At 44.8% G+C, this 22,336-nt stretch overlaps 1 protein-coding gene across 2 annotated transcripts; it reads left to right on the plus strand.

Annotated features, from left to right (window-relative positions):
- Positions 1-1,666: 1,666 nt before the first annotated feature.
- Positions 1,667-21,080, plus strand: RPN2 (ribophorin II). Of its 2 annotated transcripts, XM_053958695.1 has the most exons (18): positions 1,667-1,748; positions 1,831-2,033; positions 4,362-4,457; positions 5,132-5,307; positions 6,152-6,227; positions 6,609-6,743; positions 8,777-8,953; positions 9,327-9,445; positions 9,787-9,892; positions 12,262-12,353; positions 12,502-12,616; positions 12,951-13,145; positions 13,633-13,719; positions 14,291-14,386; positions 15,498-15,573; positions 16,470-16,599; positions 18,240-18,324; positions 20,710-21,080. In XM_053958695.1, exons 1-17 carry the CDS (start codon positions 1,667-1,669, stop codon positions 18,289-18,291), a joined length of 2,013 nt encoding a protein of 670 aa, XP_053814670.1. In that variant the 3' UTR covers positions 18,292-18,324; positions 20,710-21,080. The 2 variants fall into 2 exon arrangements, with proteins under 2 accessions (XP_053814670.1, XP_053814671.1); XM_053958696.1 differs by lacking the exon at positions 18,240-18,324 and having other exon boundaries at positions 1,718-1,748.
- The last annotated feature ends 1,256 nt before the right edge of the window (positions 21,081-22,336 follow it).

Below are 22,336 nucleotides of genomic sequence, written 5' to 3' on the forward strand. Positions count from 1 at the left end.
AGAATGTGTGATGGAGATTTGTTTACCAGTGGGTGGTTTCTTAATTAGCCAAGGGTGATGGTGTTTGGATTTCAATTAACCAATCTGGTCTGTCTGTATTGGACTGTCTGTAAGAGCGATGAGTGTCTCTGTATAGTACAGTATAATGTTATAGATGCATATTATATGATTGGCTTTTTGCAAATATTAAAATGAATACTATATGTGTTATGTTGCAAAGTTATGCTGCATTAATCTCTTTTAAGTAGTGTGGTAAATATAGTTTTTAAGCTATAGCATAATATTAAAAGAGAAACTATGTGATCTAAGATACTTTTTGTAACTAGCTCAAGAAATGGACAAGATAATCAAGAAATTCTTTGCATACTGACACCAAAAATTCCAAGAGAGGAATTACGACCTCCTTATTGGGACTGTTCAGACTTCTTCCAGACTTCTAGGAACCAAGAAATCTATTTACAAGATGAAGGGGGGGGGGGGCAGAAACTAAGCAGAAGACATCCTTTGTTTGAAAAGAATGTTTGCATCATGTATGAGATAGATGAATATGCAACAGGCTGTTGCTTTTAAGGGGTAATCCTTTGTTAGCGAGCCATGCTTTCTTGAGGAAAACCATCCGGACATCCGTAATTCTTTGCTTTTTATTGTCCTCTGATTGTCCAAATTCTTATTGCTCTAATTTTTATTACTGTGGGGTTTTTTTAATAACTATTTTATTGCTATTGAACTTTTAAAATTTTTAAACAAGCGATTGGCATTTTTCAGTATAGTACAGTATAATATAGTACAGTACAGTGATTGATTCTGCAATCATGGAGTCAATGCTAATTATTACCTGGCGGGGACCCCAGCTAGCACGGCACGGCACGGCTGCACACAGGGTGAGAATACGGGCACGGCATGGCACGGCACAGCGTGAGAATACTGGGGCATGGCATGGCACGGCATGGCATGGTGCAGCTGCACACAGCGTGAGAATATGGGCACGACATGGCACGGCACGGCTGCACACAGTGTGAGAATACTGGGGCATGGCACGGCACGGCACGGCACAGCTGCACACAGTGTGAGAATACTGGGGCATGGCACGGCACGGCACAGCTGCACACAATGTGAGAATATTGGCACGGCACGGCTGCACACAGTGTGAGGATATTGGGGCATGGCATGGCATGGCATGGCACGGCACGGCACGGCTGCACACAGTGTGAGGATATTGGCACGGCACGGCTGCACACATTGTGAGGATATTGGCACGGCACGGCTGCACACAGTGTGAGGATATTGGCACGGCACAGCTGCACACAGTGTGAGAATACCGGGGCCCGGCCCGGGCCGGCGCGCCAGGACTGGCACGGCCGCGGCCCTCGGGCACTTTCCCGCCGCGGCCCCTTTAAGGCGCCCTGGCCAATCAGCGCAGCCCACATCCCCGCCAGGGGCCGCCCCCGAGGCCCGCCGGGAGGCCCGTACCACTCCCGCCACGCGGGGGAGTCATTTCTTCCCGTGGCCTGGCGACCCCGCTGCCGCCGCCCGGCTCCCGCCCTGTGCCCCGCCCGCCCGGCTCGGTTCTCTCTCGTTCACAGTTTCTCCGTTGTCGTAGCGGGCAGCAGGGGAGCTGAGGGACCCTCGCATAATACACCGTCCTTCTTACCCCCCCCACGGCATGATGGCACGTTCCGGGGTGGGGCGGGGCGCGGGGCGGAAGCGGCGCCGTGGCGCGGGAGGGGGCGGCATCATGGCGGCGCCGGGTGAGGCGAGGGCGGCAGGGCCGGGCCGGTATCGGTACCGCGGGCATGGGGGACGCGAGGTAACGCGTTTATGTCTCCGCAGGCCCGCGGCTGCGTCTGGAGGCGGCGCTCAGCTTCCTGCTTCTCCTCGCCGGTGCCCAGGCCCTTGTCCCCAGCCACCGTCTGGCTGCCCGCGACCTGGCGCGGCTGCGGGCGGTGCTGGAGCGGCCCTTCACCGACGTGCGGGCCGCCTACTACTCCATCGTGGGGCTCAGCAGCCTCGGGGTGCGGGTGGCGGACGAAAAGGTGAGCGGGAGAGGGCCCGGCTGTCGCTGCCCGGCGGCGCTTTGCTGTCTGAGGGGCTGCTGCATCGCAGTGAATGACGAATTATTAACAGAATACGAGTTTATAGAGAGAGCTCTGCTTGGACAGGGCCGTGTGGGAAATGTGAAACGTTTACAAAAGCGTTATATCCTTAGTAAGTACCGGAGTATCACTGGTAATTGGCGAGTCTCGTGTTATTTGGGTAAATTGCATCTTTGTACCGTGGCCCTGGTTCTCTTGCACTCGCTGCCTGTGAATGGTGGCTTCAGGGCTCGCTCCTGCGCGGCCCTTTGTGATGGTGCTGCGGGTATCAATTTGCCTTGTGAATAAGTTCCCTGCCTGTGGCACATTTGGTGCCCTGTACTGTTAAATAGAGTTCCCATTAGTTTCTTTCAGTTCAAGTACTGAATTCAGGCACTACAATTTTTATGTATGATTAATTATATAATTTCAAGGCTGGTGATATCAACATAATTCTCATTGTGCTGTGTCTCTAAGCATTTCTAGTTTAAATATTGCAGGTTGTGCTTGTAACAGCCTCGTCACACAGGCACGCCTGCTCATGTACATGTGGATGCTTACCTGTGCTTCTGAACTGTAAATAAAAATTAGTTCCTTCCTCATAGATTCATCCAGAATTCTAAACCCTTTGGTCTTGGTTTCTCTTTGAGTGCTGCACATAAGCCATTAACTGTGAGGCTCCTGAAGATGGGGTTCATCTTGGTGCACTCCTTGCTGTGGCCAGTTACTGCTCATCTGTGGGCTACCCTGGGAATTGCTGCTTTCCTTTGTGTCATCGTGGCTGGATTTTTTTTATCAGTTCCTAGTTCTGGCAGTGACAGCACAGCCTTTGCTTCTGCAGGGAAACAGCATTCATTTATTTATTTTTTTTATTTCTCAAGGTTTGTGGCGAGACATTTTTTCTGCACAGTGCACCTCTTCACGGGGTGTGGCTATTTAAAAGGTAGAGGCAGTAAAAATAATAGCTAGGTATAACACTTGAACATCTGTTGTGGAATGACCCACCCTCAAACGTTTGTGTGCACTGCCAAGCTCTCCTGGAGGCTGAACAGTCCCCAGCTCCCTCAGCCTTCCCTCCTGGGAGGTGCCCCAGTCCCTCATCACCTTCACAGCCCTGCAGCGTGTCCTTGTCTGTTGTGGGCTGGGGGGCCCAGCACTGAGCACAGCACTCCAGATGTGCCTCAGCAGGGCTGGCAGGAGGGGCAGGATCACATCCCTGACCTGCTGGCAGTGCTCTTCCCAATGCACCCCAGGCTGCCACTGGCCTTCCTGGCCCCCAGGACACTCTGCTGGCTCATGGACAGCTTGTTGTCCACCCAGGCTTATCTCCTGGAGCTCTAGCCCACTGGTTAAACATGAGTTCCCCTTGGTGAATCTGTGTTGGCTACTCCTCATCACCTGCTTGTCCTCCACATGTTTTGAGATGAGAGCCAGGGTGAGCTGTTCCTTTCCAGGGCTGGGGGGAGGCTGACTGGCCTGTGATTCCCAGTGTCCTCTTCCTTGCCCTTTGTGAAGACTGAAGTGGCACTGGCTTTGCTCCAGTCCTCAGGCACCTCCTATTTTCCATGAGCTTCCAAAGATGATGGAGAATGGCTTAGCAATAATATTTGCCAGCTCTCAGAGCACCTGTGGCTCCATCCCATTGACGCCCGTGGATCTATTTGAGGGTGTCATGTTTTATTAAGTGATCTCTAACCTGATCCTCCTCAGCCAAGAGAAAGTCTGGGAATATTCCTGGATAGTGCAATCTTGTCCTGCTTGTAAAGGCCTGTGATTTCTGTATGAGCAGTTAAATTCTTGGTTATTTTCTGGTTAAAATGCATGCCAGTGATCCATCTATCCAGCTGTCAGTTAACACAAATTAACAAGCAGTCCCATTGCTTGCCTTTATGCTGTACCTGCTTGCCCCACTTTTCTCTCTGCACTCTTTGAAATTCTGTATTTGTATCCATTAATGATGGTGTGATATACAGCTGGAAAGGAAGCTCACCTACAGAACTTCTGTTCATCTGTTCTCTGTCCTGGAGGATTTGCCCTACTAAATACACCTGTTAGACTTTAATTTTGATAGGCTTTATAATTATACTCAATTTAGGTTTGAATTATGGTTGCAGTAGAACTTATGTGAAAATTCCTTATGTCTTTTAGGAGGAACCACCCTTGTTTCTGTGCAGCACCTGGCAGAGTAGAATCTGGGGGGTATAAAAATGCACAGTGTTCATGGAGTTGTCTTAGAGTATCATTTAAATCTCCTCTCAGTGGTTTAAGTTAACTTCTGTTTCTCCACAGGCTGCATGCAAGTTCATCAAATCTCATGTGGACTCCAGCAGTGTTGAATCCCTCTTTTATGCTGCCCAGTCCATGCAGGTCCTGTCAGGCTGTGAGGTGAGTGTGGAGCCCGGAGTTCTGCAGACAGATACTACCAAGGAGATATTTGCCTTGATGTTTTTCTTGGGTTTATTTTATGCATAACTTTTACTTTCTTTTAGTGGACTATTCTCTGTTGTGCCTTAGGTAAATAAACGTTTGGGCGTGCTTTACACAAGGCAGAGTATAAATATGTAACACAAGTATTTGTTCCAGGGTAATTCTGAGGGAATGTTTTTTAATTAAACACTGATGGCCAAGAAAAAAGGCAGCACATTTTGTTAGAATTCCCAGGACTGTGTCAATTAGAAATTCTTTGTGTGGATGACAGACTGTTTGGGTGTTGGAACACTGCTGGATACAGGTGCAGAGCACCCTTGCTGAACTGGGGTGGGTTATCCAAGCCCTCTTTGTCATCAGTACCCCTGGCTACTGCACAATGAGGTGATGCCACATGAAAAGCAGTAGCAGGTTGCCAGGATACATCTGAATGGATTATCCTGACTAATTGATAGTTGACTGCAAAACTTAAGGATTTAATCGATTAAAGCAAAAACTAATGAATGATAAAAGGATTTTTCCCAGAAGCTTACAGTTCACCAATCTAATGTTGCTCCAGGAGGGATCAGTGGTGATTTGAAGACCGTGTGTTTTCAAGTGTGAATCGCTGTGTTCCCTGTGCTCTTCCTCAGGTCACCATTTCAAATGAGACCAGGGAGCTGCTGCTGGCAGCTGTCAGTGAGGATTCCTCAGTCACCCAGATCTTCCACGCTGTTGGTGCCCTGAGTGGCTTTGGCCTTCCTTTGGCATCCCAGGAAGCCCTGAGTGCTCTCACTGCTCGGCTCAGCAAGGAAGAGAGCGTGCTGGCGTAAGTCTCACACAGGAAGGCTCTGTGTGTTTGTCCTCCAGGCTACTGGGTTGTGAATTAAAGACTATTTTACTGCTTAATATTTGGAATATAGATGTAGTAGAGTAGGTGCTGTGTTTTCATTTGGTGTATTTATCCAGTTCATTATTGTTCCTCGGGGGAAGGAAATACACGTTTTGGGGCTATTTTTGTATGATTTTGTAAATTAACTTATATATTCAGTTTCAAGGATAATGGTCAGTAAAGGGATGGTACCCCAAAAAAGCCTCTTCTTAAAAGGATTGATAACGCAATTATTACTTTATACCCAACCATGATTCTGTGTCATTTATGGTTGCAGCAGACTTAATGCTCTTTCTCAACCCTGTTTGTAGTTTGGGGTGCCTGCACTGTGAGCTGGAAAATACATGCCAGTAAGCTGAAGGAATCCTGGCATTTATCACCAAAAAAATTTGTTTCACCGTGAAATAAGAGAACAGAATGTCCCTTAAAGGCCTGGGAAGAAAGAGAAACTAAAACTTGCTTTGTTGACTAAAAAAGTGGATTCCTGGAAGCCTCAGTAGCAAGTCTGGGATCTGTGCTCTGCAGGGATCAGTTTGTTCTCTGCCTTTGAGTCTATGAGTTCCTTGCAGCACTAATACAGCTAAAGTGACATTCTGCAATGAATGCTAAGTTCACACTAAATCACTTCAGATTCATTCTCTTGAGTGAACTGAAGGCAGTTTTCTATTTTTGTTTTCTATTCTGAATGAAGTGTAAAACAGCTGCTTTGATTTAAATGGTGTTTGGCTTTTAAGGAAGGAATAATCACACACTTGTTTGGTTTTGTTTGTTCTTGTTTAAGAACCATCCAGGCTTTGGAGACTGCATCTTACCTGTCCCAGCAGGCAGATCTAAGTAGCATTGTTGAGGAGATTGAGGTAGGACCCCACTGTGCTCTCTAATTATTCAGAAATTTGCTAGATTGCTTTCAAACTAAAAGATGTATTAATGTGAAAAACAAAATGAAAAACCAGCCTTGCTAATTGTCTGCCTGCATGATGTGGCTTGGCTTTCAAGCAGATAATTCCTTGGACTTTTATCTGTTTCACAGTGGACTGTAAAATAGACAATCCTGACATTTACATATAATTAAATCCGCTAGAGGCTGGAGGATTTTCTTTCATCCTGTTTCTAAATAACTATTACAAAATATATCATTGATCCCATACAGATAATTATTGATTAAAGACCTAACAGCAGAGTTAACTTCTGTGGATCCACTAGAATGCAATTTAAATTTTAATAACTCTTTCTGTCAGGATCTTGTTGCTCGCTTGGATGACCTGGGTGGAGTTTACCTGCAGTTTGAAGAAGGAATTGAGACTACTGGCCTGTTTGTTGCTGCTGCCTATAAGCTGTCAGACCATGTGGGTACAGAGCCAGCAATAAAGGAGGTCTGTACCTGCCCTTTCCTTCCTTGCACACTCCAGCTCCCAAAAAGGATCTGCTCAGTCCCTGTGGTGCAGTGCCAGAGCCTGATGTAACTGGGTAGAACTTCTACTGCAAAAAGTATTGAGAACACTCAGTGAAAAGGGACATTGTGGAGGGAATGCTAGGAAACAGAGTCTAAGAGGAAATTCCAACTTAAAGATCACAGGCTGAATTTGTTGGGGTTTTTTTCCCTTTTCAAGTGTACAGAAGGAAATTGCAAGTGAAGCTTAGTTTTTCTTTGTTTATTTAGACATGGTGTTGAAAAAAACCCTTGTTTCAGAGTTTGTTCTGGTATTTGGCACTTGTAGCACTTTCCAGCATTTCAAGGTGTTTTGCAAATGTCATTTATCTGTGAGGAAATGCAGGCACCCCAGTTTGGGGTGCTCAAAAGAGAGACAACATTACCATGTGCCTGCAGGAATCCAGATGAAAAAACTTGTTGTCTAAGATGAAAGACTGCTGGAAATTCCTTTTGATCTTGGTTAAGCCAGAAATCATTACTACAAGCTATCCACTTGATTTTTTTTTTCCACAAGTTAATGGAGTTAGATGTACTTTGGAGTGAGAATGGCAGCTCCCTAAAGCACAAGCCAAAGTGGCAGGGTTAAGACTGAAGCCAGTGTAAGACATCTGAGTTCAGCCCTGGCCCTTTTCCATACTGCTGACAGACTAATGCAAAGTAATTTTGATGTCATTTTTGGGGTGGTGATTCTGCCACGTGCAATTCAAACTGTCAGCGTCCAAATGATGCTTTTAAAAAAGACCAATTAAGGGAAATTTAGGGTTTTTTTCAGAATTGTGCTGTCAAAAATGCTGCTGTTGGGGCTTGAGGCTTTATCTCTGTTGAATGGTGAGAGTGCCTTTGGAATGCCACAAAATTGTCTTTAAAAATGAAGATGTCATATTTGAAAAAATAACTCCCTGTTTTTTTCCCCCCACAACTTCAATGAGAGTGTCAGCTGCTGATTAGGGTCTGGAGCAGTGCCATGCCCTCCACAGACATGAAAAACACTGCAGGATTTGCACTGTGCAGGAGTTTTGTAGCATTTGTCTGGATGCTTTTCTAGTTGTGATGTTGTTTGGTGTTCACTGGTACAAGCAGAAGAGTGAAGATTTGAGACGCAGTGGGTTTCATTTAGAAGTGTTCTTTGCAGGTCACTAAGCTGTATCCTTATTGTTTTATTTGGGATTGTCTTTCACTGTACTCATTCTCATTAGAATTTGGCCCAAAATCCTTGGTTTGGATCAAAGTACAGGTAGCCAATCCCTCTGCTTTCCAGACTAGCAGGCAGTGATGGAAGAAGCTGAATAATGATGGCTAATGAATAATCTGCAGAGAGCGGTGCAGATGCCCTAACCCTACTGAGTCAGCCTGCTGGGGGGATGCTGTCCCACTCCTGCTTTGGAGAGAACAAATTAGCTTTGGCACATCCCAAATCCAGAGCTGGCTCTGTGCTCCTGGTGGTACTGCTTTAAAGCTAATCCTCTTAGCTTGAGGACACTGCTGAGCCGAAGGGGAAAAGCCTGCATGGGCCTAGACTGGCTCCTTCCAGAGCCATTGGGATGCTTTGTTCCATGGCCTTCCCAGCCAGGACATCAAGCCTGGTTCTACTCCACTGTATGAAGACAATTGTGCAGCTCTTGCAGCCAAATTGTCTTTTTGCAGCCACATACAGTCTGGGTAGTTGAGCTGCTGACATCTTTTTACTCTGAAACACATCACTTGCAGAGGTGGTTCCATATTCTGCTTTTCCAAGTTCTTGAGAGAGTTCCAGCCATTGTGGTTGGAGCCTCCTAGCCAAGAATAAGAATGCATATGAAATTCCAAAGGTAGATAATTTTGGGTTGCCTCATAATTTGAACTGTTTTTAAAGCAAGTGGAAAATTAAACAGTCTTTTATGAATGATGTTTTCATTAATAACATAATACTGAGCCAGTTTGCAGTGTTGTGGGAAGCTGCTGGTGCTTATATGTGGTTGGCTTTTCCTCTTTCAGGATCAGGTTATCCAGTTGATGAATGCAATTTTTAGCAAGAAGAATTTTGAGACACTCTCAGAGGCCTTCAGCGTTGCTCGTGCTGCAGGTGCCCTATCCCAGAACCGCTTCCACTTGCCCATCATCGTTGTCCCTGATGGGCCTGCAGCTGTGTCTCATCACCAGCCCCTGCTCAGGGTAAGGCCTTAGCCCCAGATCTTGGCTCAGTCTGTGGTGGTGTAGCTCTGGGCTCACTGAAAGTGTAAGTCGATGTCTTCCACTTTTAGCTCTGTGACTGAGGCTCCAGCAGGTCTGGGATTGTAGTGCTTTTGTGAAGTGATTCTTAGGAACCTCGTCTTACCAGGGCTTACCAGGCACTGCCTCGAGAAGGCATCGTGTGGAAGTCAGCTCTTCACCTTCCCTGTGTTAGAAAGAACAAGGGAGGCTGGGAGGCTGAGGAGGGGAGAGCTCTGGGTGTGTAACACAGAGGGGTACCAAGCTGTCTGTGCTCCTGCATTTCTTGTGGGACAATGAAGAAATGCTCACAGAAATGCTGGTTTTTCTCTCGTAGCTTCAAGTGACCAACGTTATGTCCCAGCTCCTGACTCAAGTTTCTGTAAAGCTTGACCAAGCCAAGTCTGTGTCTAGCAAAGCCACTGTCCTTCAACAGCTACCATTTACTCTCTCTGGGTAAGAAAATAAGATTATATTTATGTGTTATTTAAGCAATGTTGGACTTAATTTTCTATAAGTGTTTTTCCACCAGAGAAATGTTTCTGTGATAGAAAACTCAAAATGCTGTGGTTGTGTTCTGTTAGTGTAGAGTGACTGATCACATTTGATGGTGATGGTGAATTTCTGTTTTTCTTTTGACTGGGAGTGGGAAATTCCAATGTTATTTTGACTTTGGTCGGCTTTGAAGAATTCTTTTCCTGCTCCACTTAGCAATGTTAGTTTTGTGCTGTGTTTGTCTACCTGTTTAATGTAGCATGTTTGGAGTCTTCTTAACACCTTGGGGCTTTTTGTTACAGAGATTTCTTTGAGCTGAACTTCATGAATGTGAAACCTGCTAGTGGATATTATGATTTCTCTATCAGTGTAGATGGAGATAAGCGATTTATTGCTAACAAAGTGGAGGTGGGTGTGCTCTTTGATGTATTTTCATTCTGTGCTTATTCACTGAAACAGCTTTTTATTTATACTTGTGAAAAATGTTGCTCGTTGTATGGAATTTTTATCACATGCTTTTCTGTATTGCATTGGATTTTGACTCAGGATTATGGCCAGTAACCAGATTAATACATGATCAAAAGGGATTTGTGTAAATTTCAAACCTTTCTTATCACTTAGAAGCTGATCTGACAGCATATGAACAAAGGGTAACAGTGGAAGTGTTTATATGGCAGCCCTAAGTCGATATGCAGAAATGATTACCAAGTGTTAGTTCTTCAGAGCATTCTAGAGTTGAGCCCATAAATCTCAAGGCTTGGCTGTCAGTTGTCTGGGGATTGCCTGCTGTGTGGAAGCTGAGCATTTGTTGTTGTCTGTTTGTATAAGCTCTAGAGCCCTAGAAGAGAGTCGGGGGGGGTCTTTTGGCATTTCCAAACTGTGTATATGGTGAAGATTTTGTAGTGGAGAAGCAGTGACCAAAGCAGATGAAGTCTTCTTTTCATGCATACACAGCTCTTTTTTGGTGGCAAAAGCTCTTAGACCTCACCTTTCTGAAGAGCAGTTTTATATAAACATTTGGAGTTTTCCTTTCATCAAGTTTGTAACAGTGAGAGGAATGTGACCTCTCTGACTGTTCATGTAGTCCCCCCGGTGTCAACAGCTGAGAATGCTCTTCTCCAAAGAGGTCCATTCCCAGGGTTAATTTGTGCCCTCAATCACCTATTTAAGGAAACAATTAGCATTTCAAGTCTTCCAACGTACTTCACTTGGAGTGGAGGAAGACACAACTGCTGACCTTTACTCTGAGATTGGCTCTGTCAGTGGAGCAGTAATGGCACTCAGGGTGTCAGAAGGGGCTGGATTGTCCTGCTTAAGCCGGGGCTGGCACAGGGAGGCACCGGCAGGAATGTGTTAGCGCCGGCAGCTTTGTGGGAACCGCTGCTAATAAGACACATTGTTATGGGGGAGGACTGCTGGGGAGCTGCTTTTTCCTTACTGTTATTAGCATTAATTGTCCTTAATGCACCATCGTTTTGACAGTAATGAGCTAAACCAGTGGGTTATTACTCAGGCAGAGACTACATTTCCTGGCATTAAAATATTTGAGAGATGTTTGTGTACTGTGCAGTTGGAGGGGCTGTGTGCAGCAGATCTGAGTTGCCTTCACACAACTTTTTAAAAATTTATATTTCTTAGTCCATCTTTCTTTACTCCCATCCTGGAACAAATTAAGGGTTTGCTAAAGTTAGCCTGAATCATCTGCATGTTAATGGATCCATTTTTGGAGGTAGCTTCTTTCTTAAATTATACTTTTTGTTGTAAAGGAACAGCCAAGATCATTGTGTTTGAAGTCTGACCTGAATAGTTTAGTTAATGTTTTTACATATTTTTCCTACAGGTTCTCTGTGAATTATTTTTCAGGCTGAGGGTGTGGGGCTGACTCACATGAGCAAACCTGTAATAACAAATGGTAGTATAAGATGAAAAATGTCTTGGCAATGAAACTTCAGTTCTCTAGGGAAGCATTTATAAGCTGTGAGAACAAATGTGCTAATTAAAAACTACAGACTGCAGTAACTGCTTATGTTTGAGAGAAGAATTGAAATCAGTCAAACCCACTCGGCTCAGTGCCTGAATGGGCTGTGGTTTGGGGCTGGGGAAAGGGCAGGAAATCATTTCTCTGCTTGGGGTTTATACTGCACTTATACAGAGGAGTGTGATAAATGGCAGGGCCTTGTTGGCTGCCCTGCACTAAGGGGTAAGTGCTGTGACTCTGCAGGAAAGCTTGCTGGACAAAGTGCAGGTCTGCAGGAATGCTTTGGCATTTGCCTGCTGGTAATAAAATCAGCGGAAACCTGTTGGGCTTTAGGAGCCAGCAGAGGCAGAACTGTTGCTGTCCAGAGACCTCATGTCTCAAATTGCTGTCCAGAAAGTAGGACATGTGCACAGGCAGTGTGAAGTTGTATCATATGTGATGTAATCTTTAATAGCTTCTGCTAGTTCAGAAGGAAAACTAGTTGGATCTGGGTAGTTGGACTGTTTCATTCAAAACAGCTCTATCAAGGACAGCTAATTCCAGCGTGCCTGAGAAGTTGGTGTCTGCAGAGCTGGCTGCTTGTGCAGGGAGGAAGGGGATGGGTCAGTGACTGGTGCTGGAGCTTTGCCAGAAGGTGAATTGCTGTAGATCCTTCTGTGCAGGTTAGGCTCTGACTTGGGCTTAGTCATAAGACTCTTTGGGGAAGAGAGACTGAGGAGCTAAAGCATCTGCAGTGAACTTGGCCATAATTGGTGTGTGTAGCGTGCTCTGAAGAATTTTCTGTTGTGTTCTGTTGCAGCTGAAAGTAAAAGTTTCCACAGAAGTGGGGATTACTAATGTAGATCTTTCTATCGTGGATAAAGATCAGAGCATTGCACCAAAAACAACCAGGTAAAATGGCATGGGGGTTGGCATGGCATGGAGTTCAGTCCTTGATCCTGGAAGGACAACTGGTTCTAGACTAGAGCCTTGGCTTCTCTGGGCACCAGGCCTTCTCTTGCAAGATCACCTCAGTTCTGTGTGCTTTTTTTCCTCCTAGGGTAGCTTACCCAGCCAAAGCCAAGGGCTCATTCACTGCTGACAGCCATCAGAACTTTGCTTTATCCTTCCAGCTGATAGATGTGAACAGTGGAGCTGAGCTCATCCCTCACCAGGTTAGGACAATTTTTGTCATTGCTGTGTTACCAAGATGTTCCATCATGAAGCATCTGAGGTGACAGTTGCTCTTGAAAAGATTTGATAGGTTTTGAGAAGCCTTATGTTTCTGACATGTACTGTGAAGATCACTGATCTCACTGGATGGGAGATTCACTTCATTTGTTTTGTCTGTCTGTTAAATGAAACCTCTCCTGGCTCTGGTATTTTGTCGTATTTAACTCCACAGATTGAGTGCACATAGCCTGCCCTGTAAAAGCACACTTCTGATTTTTTTTTTTTAAGGTAGATTGCTGGCTGAAAAGTCCTTGAATGTTATGATCTTCCTTGCAGACTTTTGTTCGACTTCACAACCAAAAGACTGGCCAGGAGGTGGTGTTTGTTGCAGAACCAGACAGCAAGAATGTGTACAAATTTGAACTGGATACCTCTGAAAGAAAGACTGAATTTGACTCTGCCTCTGGGACCTACACTCTTTACCTGATCATTGGAGATGCCACTCTGGAAAATCCAATCCTTTGGAATGTGGTATGTAGCTGGAAGTGGGGTGAAGTGGTTTTGTCGTTACTGACAGTCTAACAGGAGGGCATGGTACACGCTTGGAAGCAAAAAGCTCAAATGTTTTGTTATTTTTAGTGACTAGAATCCTTTTGACCATTTGTGGGCTCTGAGATCTGCTGTTCTTTGCAAGTTTTAAGTAAGCATCAAAGCAAGACAGAAATAAACATTAATTTCATCATGTGGTAGTGCAGAAGTTTTGGAAGATTTATGGGTTTGATGCAATTTCACAGCAGGCTCTTGAGGTTGTTTCTCTGCTGGAAATAAGTCCAATTCTTAATGATGGGTGAATGATAATACTGCCCCTGTTTAGGAGAGGTTGCTTCTTTAAGAGGTTGTGATTTCCTTTTAAAATTATGTAAATTTTAGATTGTCAAATAAGGAAGTAGAGCACAATAATGGAACAGATTTTATGCTTTTAGATCTAAGTGCATGAAGCTGCACGATTTCATTTCAGGCTGATGTTGTGATCGCATTCCCAGAAGAGGATGCACCATCCACAGTCCAGTCCAAGAACCTCTTTGTTCCCAAACCTGAAATCCAGGTACAGTCAAGTTTATATGTGGAGATGAGGGCTTGGTGTTATGTGTTCTCATCATCATTTATTTGTAAGTAATGTAATTAAAGGAAGACCAGAGTTACTGCTTAATGGAAAGAAATTTGTTGGAGTTCTCTGGTGTATGAATAAAAAAGCTGTGTGTTCTAGCTATGGTGTCAGTGAAAAGAGTTACTGCTTAATGGAAAGAAATTTGTTGGAGTTCTCTGGTGTATGAATAAAAAAGCTGTGTGTTCTAGCTATGGTGTCAGTGAAAAGATTCAAACATGAAAATGTGTCTAGGTAAGCACCACAGAAAGGTCTCTGTTTCATTCCAGCTATCTGGGCTGATGTCAAGCTAACAAGTGCTTCTGTGAGTGCAAGCAAAAGTTAACTGTGCAAGAAATCAAACATGCAGAGGCTGGGATAGACACTGTGTTAATGAGTCAGTCTTTGCCTTAGGAAGAATGGCTCTCACCCAGAGGAACCTTTGAGAAGAGCACTAGGGCTGCAGCTTGGGAGCAGAGGAGCTGCTCTGTTGGAACACTCCTGCTCATGAGTTGGTTTGGTTTGTTTGCAGCACCTCTTCAGGGAACCTGAGAAGAGGCCTCCCACAGTGGTCTCCAACACTTTCACAGCACTGGTTCTCTCCCCACTGCTTTTGCTGCTCATCTTGGTAAGTGAACTGGGTCACAGAAGAACAACACTTCTTCCCATCCAGTCAGAGTCACTTAGGAGGTTGGACAGCTCAAAACTCTTGGTTAATCATGACTGGCACAACAGTGCTGGAGTCACAGCTAGCAGCTGTCAGTGCAGAGCACTGGTCTGGTTTGATTTTTTGAGGTTATAGTCAAAGCAGAATAACACTGCTGCCAAGTTGAAGTAGGTGGATGAGTTTCTTCAGTGTTTATCAGCTGGGGATGGTGAATAACAGTGGGCAGATTAAGTTACAATAACATTAGACTTCCACAGGAAAAAGGCATTTATTCTGCCTCACATGTAATAAATCCATCACAAAATCTGTGTTGCTTAATCCTATCAGATTGAATTCCCATTTATGGACATTTGAGTATCTGTACTTGAAACATCCCTGCTACTCACTGTTTCATCAGGTCAGTGCTTTGAACTTAATGCAATAAAAAACTCACTGAGGCAAGTTAAATTATTTCTTATTTGGAATATGAAACTGATTCCAACAGTAATTTCCCATTAGCCAGTCTCAGTGAAAGCTGGCATTCAGGCAGTTGTGTCCTCTGGTCTATGGAGTTCACAGTATACAAGTTGATGACACTTGAATGAAAAAACTCATTGTTGCTGCTCCTCTTTTCCACCCTTCATGCCTTTATCTTTTGTAGTCAAAAACTATAAATGTTACTGTGAGCAAACATCTTGTATCCATAGCTGTTCTTTGGATGAGTCCAAAATGAGAGCATTACTATTTTTTTTTACTTTTTTATTTTTAATGGAAATTAATTCAAGTGGGTAGAAATAGCAATATCTATTTATTTTTCACTATTTAAATTTGGAGCGGTCCTCTCTCATCAGTTTAAGATATTTGAGGAACTGCATTAGGGCAGTCAGAAGTAGCAGGAGACATTTCCACTAAAGGAGCTCAACAATGCTGCCTTTAGCAAAATTACTACTGTCGCCTCTTGCAGTAATAAACAAGGACTTTTGTAGAGAATACACTGAAGATCTTAAACAGGCTTGAAAGATGTTGAAGCTTAAAATAAAAGCTTGTGTTTACAAGGCTGTTTAATTCCAGTTTTGTTTCTTTTCCTTTTTAGTGGATCAAGATAGGTGCCAACATCTCCAACTTCAGCTTTGCTCCCAGCACCATTGTTTTTCACCTGGGACATGCTGGTAAGTGTCAGAGTGTGTGTTTGACCTCCTCACCTGGGAGTTACAGATGAGAGCCTGTGGTTAATGGGCTCGTGGTCTATTAACTCTAATGACATAACAGCATAACACTTGTTCTCTTGTTTCCATCTGCCTTCCTGCTTTTCATGATTGTTAATATGGTGATAAACCTGTTTTGGCCATCAGCTTATAACAGCCATCATTATCTGGGCCCCTCTCTCACTCCATTTATCTGTACTTAATAGAACTTTTTATTTCCAGAGGTCACACTTTATTGCATGTTTATCCTCTGAGAGTGAGGAGGTTCTGTGGGGATTGAGACCTGCAGGACTCTCAACAGTGAAAAGCTGCATCTTTTCTTTAAAGCTCTTCCCATAAAAGCACTTCTGGTTCTTTGGCTGAACCAAATTTTTTCATCAATTTTATTGTGTCCTTGGTTACACAGTTATTTACTGTCTTGGTAGAATTTCAAAAGCATTGCAGGTTAGGAGAACATAGAATTGATTTCCAAATGTCACTATGTTTCTCAGTCCAAATCAGGTTACTTGGAGGCTTTATAAAGCTGTAAGCCCTTACAGATGTGTGAGGTTAATATCCCCTATTGAAATCCAGAGTATCCTCCTCTTTTTAATAGCCCTTAATGTCTATAATATGTCCATAATTCTGCCACAGGAGAGTTGGTTGCAAGCTGTCAGTGTCACAGTTTCACTCCAGAATGAGAACCCAGATGTCTTCGTTCCCTGGCAATAATATGTGGCCTTTAGAGCTGCCATTCAGAGCTTCAGAAAGGAGATAGGAACCAAATGCTTAGGCCTGGCAGTACAGTTGTTCTGAGGATGACAAATGGTTGGTCTTTGAAATGCAATTTCAGCCATGAGCTGTCTGTTTTTTTCCCTTAGCAATGTTGGGGCTCATGTATGTCTACTGGACTCAGCTCAACATGTTCCAGACTCTGAAGTACTTGGCCATTTTGGGTGGCATCACATTCCTGGCAGGCAACAGGATGCTGGCTCAGAAAGCTGTGAAGAGGTAAGGAGGGGACAGAGCATCAGTGGGGAGGAGATCACAGGGTGCTGCTGTGTGTCAGTGACCAGTGCTTTGGGCTCTTGGACTTTGTGTGTTGGGCTGGGCTGTCAGCCCTGCTTCCCTGCCTCTTGAACTGAGTGGGGCAGTGAGGAGCTGTCTCTGGGAGCAGCTCCTGCAGAGAGAATTGGCCATGTGGCATGTGCTGAAGGAAGCTCTTAGAATATTGTCAGATTATGGAAGCCACTGTAAATGTAGGAGAGGCCCAACTATTTGGGAGTTCTGCTTGTGATAAAGGTTTTAAGAGGAGGAATGTAAGGTGGGAGTAAATCACTGCTGTGTTCCTCTAGCTAAGGGGTGATTGTAGGGAAAAGGGAAGCAGCTGCTTATCATTTGTGCAGCAACAGACAAGAGGCAACTAACATGAGCAAACCCAGATAAAATTCTGCTAGGTATTAGGGATACAGCATTTCTTTCTGTACTGGATTGGATTCATTCTGCACACCCGTGTCTTCTGCCACACAGTGTCTCGTGACTGCCCTGGCGTGGGCAGCCAGCAGTTTGCTGAGCCAAGCTGCCAGTGCAGTGCCGTGGTTAGAGGTCACACCATTCCCTCTCCTTTACTTCTGCCACAATTTTCATGTGAGACTTAAGCTTTTGTACTAATGTAGCATTTGACTTTGAAGATGATTTACTGATCTGCTTTGCCATCACACCTGTGCTTTCCTTACTTTCCCCTTTTTGAGCTACTGGATACCTACCTGCATAGATATCCCTGGGGTCTCACCTTTTTTATTACACTCTATTAAAACCAGGACAAGAGCTGTAAAAAAAACCCATAAGAATATAATTTTCAGGAGGGTTGCATTGATTGGTTTTCTTTCAAACATTTCTACATTTATGGCTATGTCCAGGAGGATGATTAATGTAATTAACCATTTTCATACTGTCCTCCCACCTTTCTCAGCCTTGCTCCCTCAGATGTCCAGCCCTCTCCACTGTGGCCTTTTATTGTGTTAGTATAACTTCCTGTGGGAATTGTGTTGCCCCTGGGACTGTTATGTCATTTAATAATGTTTCCTTTTTCATTGAAAGAGTAATGAGACATTATTATGAAGTGTAGATTGCCTAGGATACAGATTTGGGGGAAAATAATACAATGAAGCAAATTTCTAAGTGTCTTGGCTCAACCAGGGCTTCTGTTAGCACATAAATGCAGGTGGTTGGTTCCTGCTTCAAACCACTGCAGGGGGTGTCCGTGTGCTTTTTCACTGTAAATGACACGAAGCTGCAACTACAATGGCAAATTCAAAAGTAAAACTTCTCTCTGAGGCTAAAGTTAAACCCTTTGTACATGACTTTAATGTTCAAAAAGACATCTTGTGAAGGCAGTGCCTGCCTGTCTCAGATGCTGAAGTGCAGTGACAATTAACCAGATTGCACTTTGAGGCAAAGCTGTGGAGGCCAACAGCAGGCGTGGGAAGGAGAGGGAAGGGGGCTGTCTGTATAAACCATCTTGTTACAGAAGTTACCAGAAGGCCTGGTTTTGCTTTTTGCATTTCTGTCACTGGGTCTGGTTCCTGGAACAGGGCTGCTTTCTTCCTTCCTGTCTTCTCTGAACCTTTCTCCCTCTCTCCTTTTGGCAGGATCGCTGCAGAGCAGAGCAGTAGGTTGGCAAAGTATAGAACGCTGCGGTAAAAGGGGGTTTGCTAGTGACCAGCTCTTCAGGAAGTAAGGGCCTTTTTGGATTTTGCCTTTCCCTGGGCATGCTGCCTGTTTCATTTCACCTCATCACTCACTCCTTTGACAAAAAATATGTGAGCTGAAGCTGCATCCCCCAGCATTGCTTAGTGGGCTTTAAAATCAGTCCTTGGGTGCCCTGGCTGCAGCTGGGTTGGGCATATTAGCAGGACATGTTCTCTGAGGCTAAATTGCATTTGTGTGATTTCCTGAATTATCTGAAGTCTGTGTGGTGATATGTGCACATGTAAATATGCTGTTGTGGGCATCAAGCAGCTCTCAGGTGATGAAATAAAACAATATTATTGCTCCTATAAATAAATTATTAGCAATGTCAGCTGGAGGAGACCATGATCAAAGTGGCTGACACTGGGGCTGTTCCCACTCTGCCTGCTGAATTACATCCTCATTTGGGGTGGTGAGAGCTCTGTGCAGCAGAGGTCAGCACCACCTCTGTCAGCTGAGAACACGAGCCAGTCCCAGGTCACCCTCCATTAGACTGAACTGGTCATGATGGTGAGCCATGGCAGCAGCAGCTCCCAGCCCCCTCCATTCCATTCAGTCATGTGCTGGGTCTCCATTGCCATTTGCCAGGAGAAAGCCCTTTGTTTCCTTTCATTCCAAGAGGTAAGGTCCCAGTTTGCTCTGTGCACTGTGGTGTAGGAGGCAGGAGTGCCCAGTTCTGAGTGTGTGTGCATGGGGCCTTCATTCCTTTTCAGTGCACCGGTTTGTTGTGGGGAAAGGAAGAGTTTGTGTGATGGGTCCTGTGGTGACACAAATCACTGTACAATGTGCTGCACAGGTACATCTGAGCATCTGCTTCCCCTCACATCCACAGTCAGTGCTCCAGGCACGTGGGGAGTTGAATGGAGCCCAGTTTCTGTGGTGCAAATCAAAACCAGCACTGGGAGGTTGTGCCACACAAATGGTGTGCACTGTGGTGAGAGCTCCTGTCTGCAGATCAGGGAGCGTGCAGGATGGTTGCATGGAAATTACCTGTGGAAAATTTGGCATCATGTCCCTCAGAAAAACACCCTTTTGATGTCTTTTCTCTCCTTGGAGTGTTTTGAGGTACTTGAGCACAGAACAAGCTACAGCAGGTTACTGGAAAGGAACTGGAGGTGGCTGTCACTTGTCCTTTTGACTGCTGTGTTTGCTGTTCAGGCTCCTGGATGCTTCTCTTTAACATCACTTTGGGCCAGTGGTTTGCTGCTTTTTAGTGGCCTGTTACCAAGTGCCTCATGAGTGTTCTCCACAGCCTGCATGTTTCCTGTTTCTCAGGCTGGTATTTTAACCCTTCATTCCTTATGGGCTGAAAGTAGTCCTAGACTACAGACTGCTTTGGGTTGGAAGGTCCACTAGTTCCAACCCCGCTGCCACAGGCAGGAGCACCATCCACTAGACCAGGTTGCTTAGGGCCACATCCACCCTGGCCTTTAACAAATTCCAGAGATGGGGCAGCAACAGCTTCTCTGGGCAACCTGTGCCAGTGCCTCACCACATTCTGAGTTTAAAATTTCTTCCTAACATCCAATCTAAACCTGCCCTCTTTCAGTTTAAAACCACTGCCCCATCTGCCTGTATAAAACATCCCTCTCACTCCTTTTCATAAACCCCCTTCAAGTCCTGCATGGCCACAGTGAGGCCTCCCTTGGGCCTTCTCCAGGCTGAGCATCCCCAGCTCCCTCAGCTTTGCCTCAGAGCAGAGGGGCTGCAGCTCTCAGAGCACGTCTGTGGCCCTAAGATCTTGCAAATAAATGAATATCCACAAACCCTAAGTTAGATTTTGCTGCCATGTGCAGTCACAAGTATTTTTCCTCACTGCTGAGTTTTCTGATGCCCCAGCCATGTCAGTCAAGAGTGTCATGCCATGTGTGCCTGTCTGGCATCGTGGAAGGCAAAAGGACCTCAAAAGGTTGGGTTTGCTATGCTAACCCTGCTTGATCTTCCTGGGGAGATGAAGATCTTTGTGTTAACATGGACCAAGGATTGCCAGCAGATGGATCAGCCCTGTTCAGAGGAGAAGTTAAGGTACTTGCAGGCTTTGCCTTCAGCCTGGGTTGGATTTGTTTTTTTGTTTTTGTTTTTTGTTTTTTTTTTTTGTTTTTGTTTTTTTTTTTCAGTTCTGTAATTTAATAGACATTCATCCCTTTTGCACCAGAAATTAATCTACATTTTCTCTGACCATTTCCATGCTCCTTGAATTCCATCCCCTATTCCAGAGCAGTACTGGTTTATCACTCAAATAAGCTGCTTTGGGGAAGTAGTTTGTCCAACAAGCTGCTTTTGAGAGAGAATGAAGGGTTTGAGGACACTTGTACTGTACAAGCTAGTGCTTTGTTGCCTGGAAGAGTTAATTTTTTTTTTTCTTTCCAGGACACACTAGTACCAGAAGAATGGAAGAAATGTGGAAAAACAAAGCAAATGCCTTCAGAGCAGAAGCAAATAAATAACTGAAAGTCCAGAAGAAGGAAAGCAGAAGATAATTCTTTTTTATATATTAAGTCAAAAGGGTGCCAGTTAAACTTTTTTTTAAATCTTTATTTTCATCATTGTGTTCATGCTACTGGAGTGCTTTTCATATGAATCTGGAAAATATTTTCTTCCCTGGATCCTCTCCCCTTCTCCCAGGACATTTGAATTTCTTTTTGAGAAAAAGAAAGAAGAAAATACAAATTGCTTTTCCCCAGGTGCCCTTTCCTCATCATAAAGATTTGTGAATAAAGAGGAGGAAAGGATGGTCCTGAGTGTTGTGTTTTGGCTGTCTCAGAGGCGGTGATTGGAAGCTGGGTTCACATGAGAATGAGAAGAGCTTTTTCTGGTGGGTAATTTTGTGTGTGAGTCATTGCTGAGTGTGAAGCTTCCTGTTCTTTCATGTCCTTTCCCTGGGGGCTGTTTTTATTGGGGGTGACTTCCCTCCTGCCTGTCCCTTGGGTGAGGCTGTGGCTGCCTTTCTCCACTAAAGGCTTGTCTCTCCCACTCCAGGCTGTGCTCTGGGCCCCTGGGGTCAGGCCTTGTGGAGCCAGCTGTGGTGCTGGTGTGCCTGGCTGTGTCTGACCTGGCAGCTTTGGGGGTCCTGTGGGGGCTTCACTTTCTTTCCAACCTCTGGCTGTAACCTTATCACTCCAAATACGAGTTTGATGAGGTTGTTGCTTCTGGCCTTCTATGAAACCAAAAAGCCAGGTGTCTGCTGCTTGCCATGTGGCCATGTTTGAGTTACTCAAACTCTCATTTCCCATCTAATTCCTCCCTTCAGGACCACCAAGCAGTGCTGAGGCAGCAGCTTTGGGTGTTACTGAAGGACTCACAGATACTAATAACCAAAGGCCTAAATCTCCTTCTGATGTGCAACTTTCAGATGGAAAACTTAACAGTTGCTGCCTCCCCTGCTCCTGTGCATCCTGTGTCAAGGGTAGTTGCTCTAAAGGCCTTTATCAAATGTCTTCTGGAAATCCAGGAAAATTACATCAGCAAGCAAGCATGTGGATAAAGGGTGTGGGGCTCAATCCTCCAAAGCATTTCACGTATGTGAGACGTGACCCCACTTTATTAAATCCACCTTGTCTCTTCCCCATGCTGTTGCTCACACTTAGCTCACTGTTCCTGCTCTTTGCAGCTGTTCCTACCTGCTGGTTCAGTGTAAACATTAGGGTGGGCCCACAGAGGTTTAATGAACTTCTTTGACCTCCTCTGCACTCCTTCAAACACCAGATCTCAGGCTGCATTCAAGTCCTCTGGGGCTAAAGGAGTTTTAGACAAGAAATAACTAAACTACTCTTCATAGTCATTTACCCTGAAATACTTTTTTTAGCCTCGTGTTTTGTTACTGCTTACTTAGAAGCTTTGTTTTTTAACGAATTCTTTCTGCTGATGCTTTGTGCTAGAACAGAACTTTCCCTGTGCCTGTAGAGCTGCAGCACTATCCAAGGAGACTAAGGATGCAAAAGGAAAATCCTGGAGTGCCCCTGTGGTGTATTTTCTCTAAGCTGTGTGTGTTGCTATT

The sequence above is a fragment of the Vidua chalybeata genome, chromosome 17, assembly GCF_026979565.1.
Source record: "Vidua chalybeata isolate OUT-0048 chromosome 17, bVidCha1 merged haplotype, whole genome shotgun sequence".
NCBI classification, from domain to species: Eukaryota; Metazoa; Chordata; class Aves; order Passeriformes; family Viduidae; genus Vidua; species Vidua chalybeata.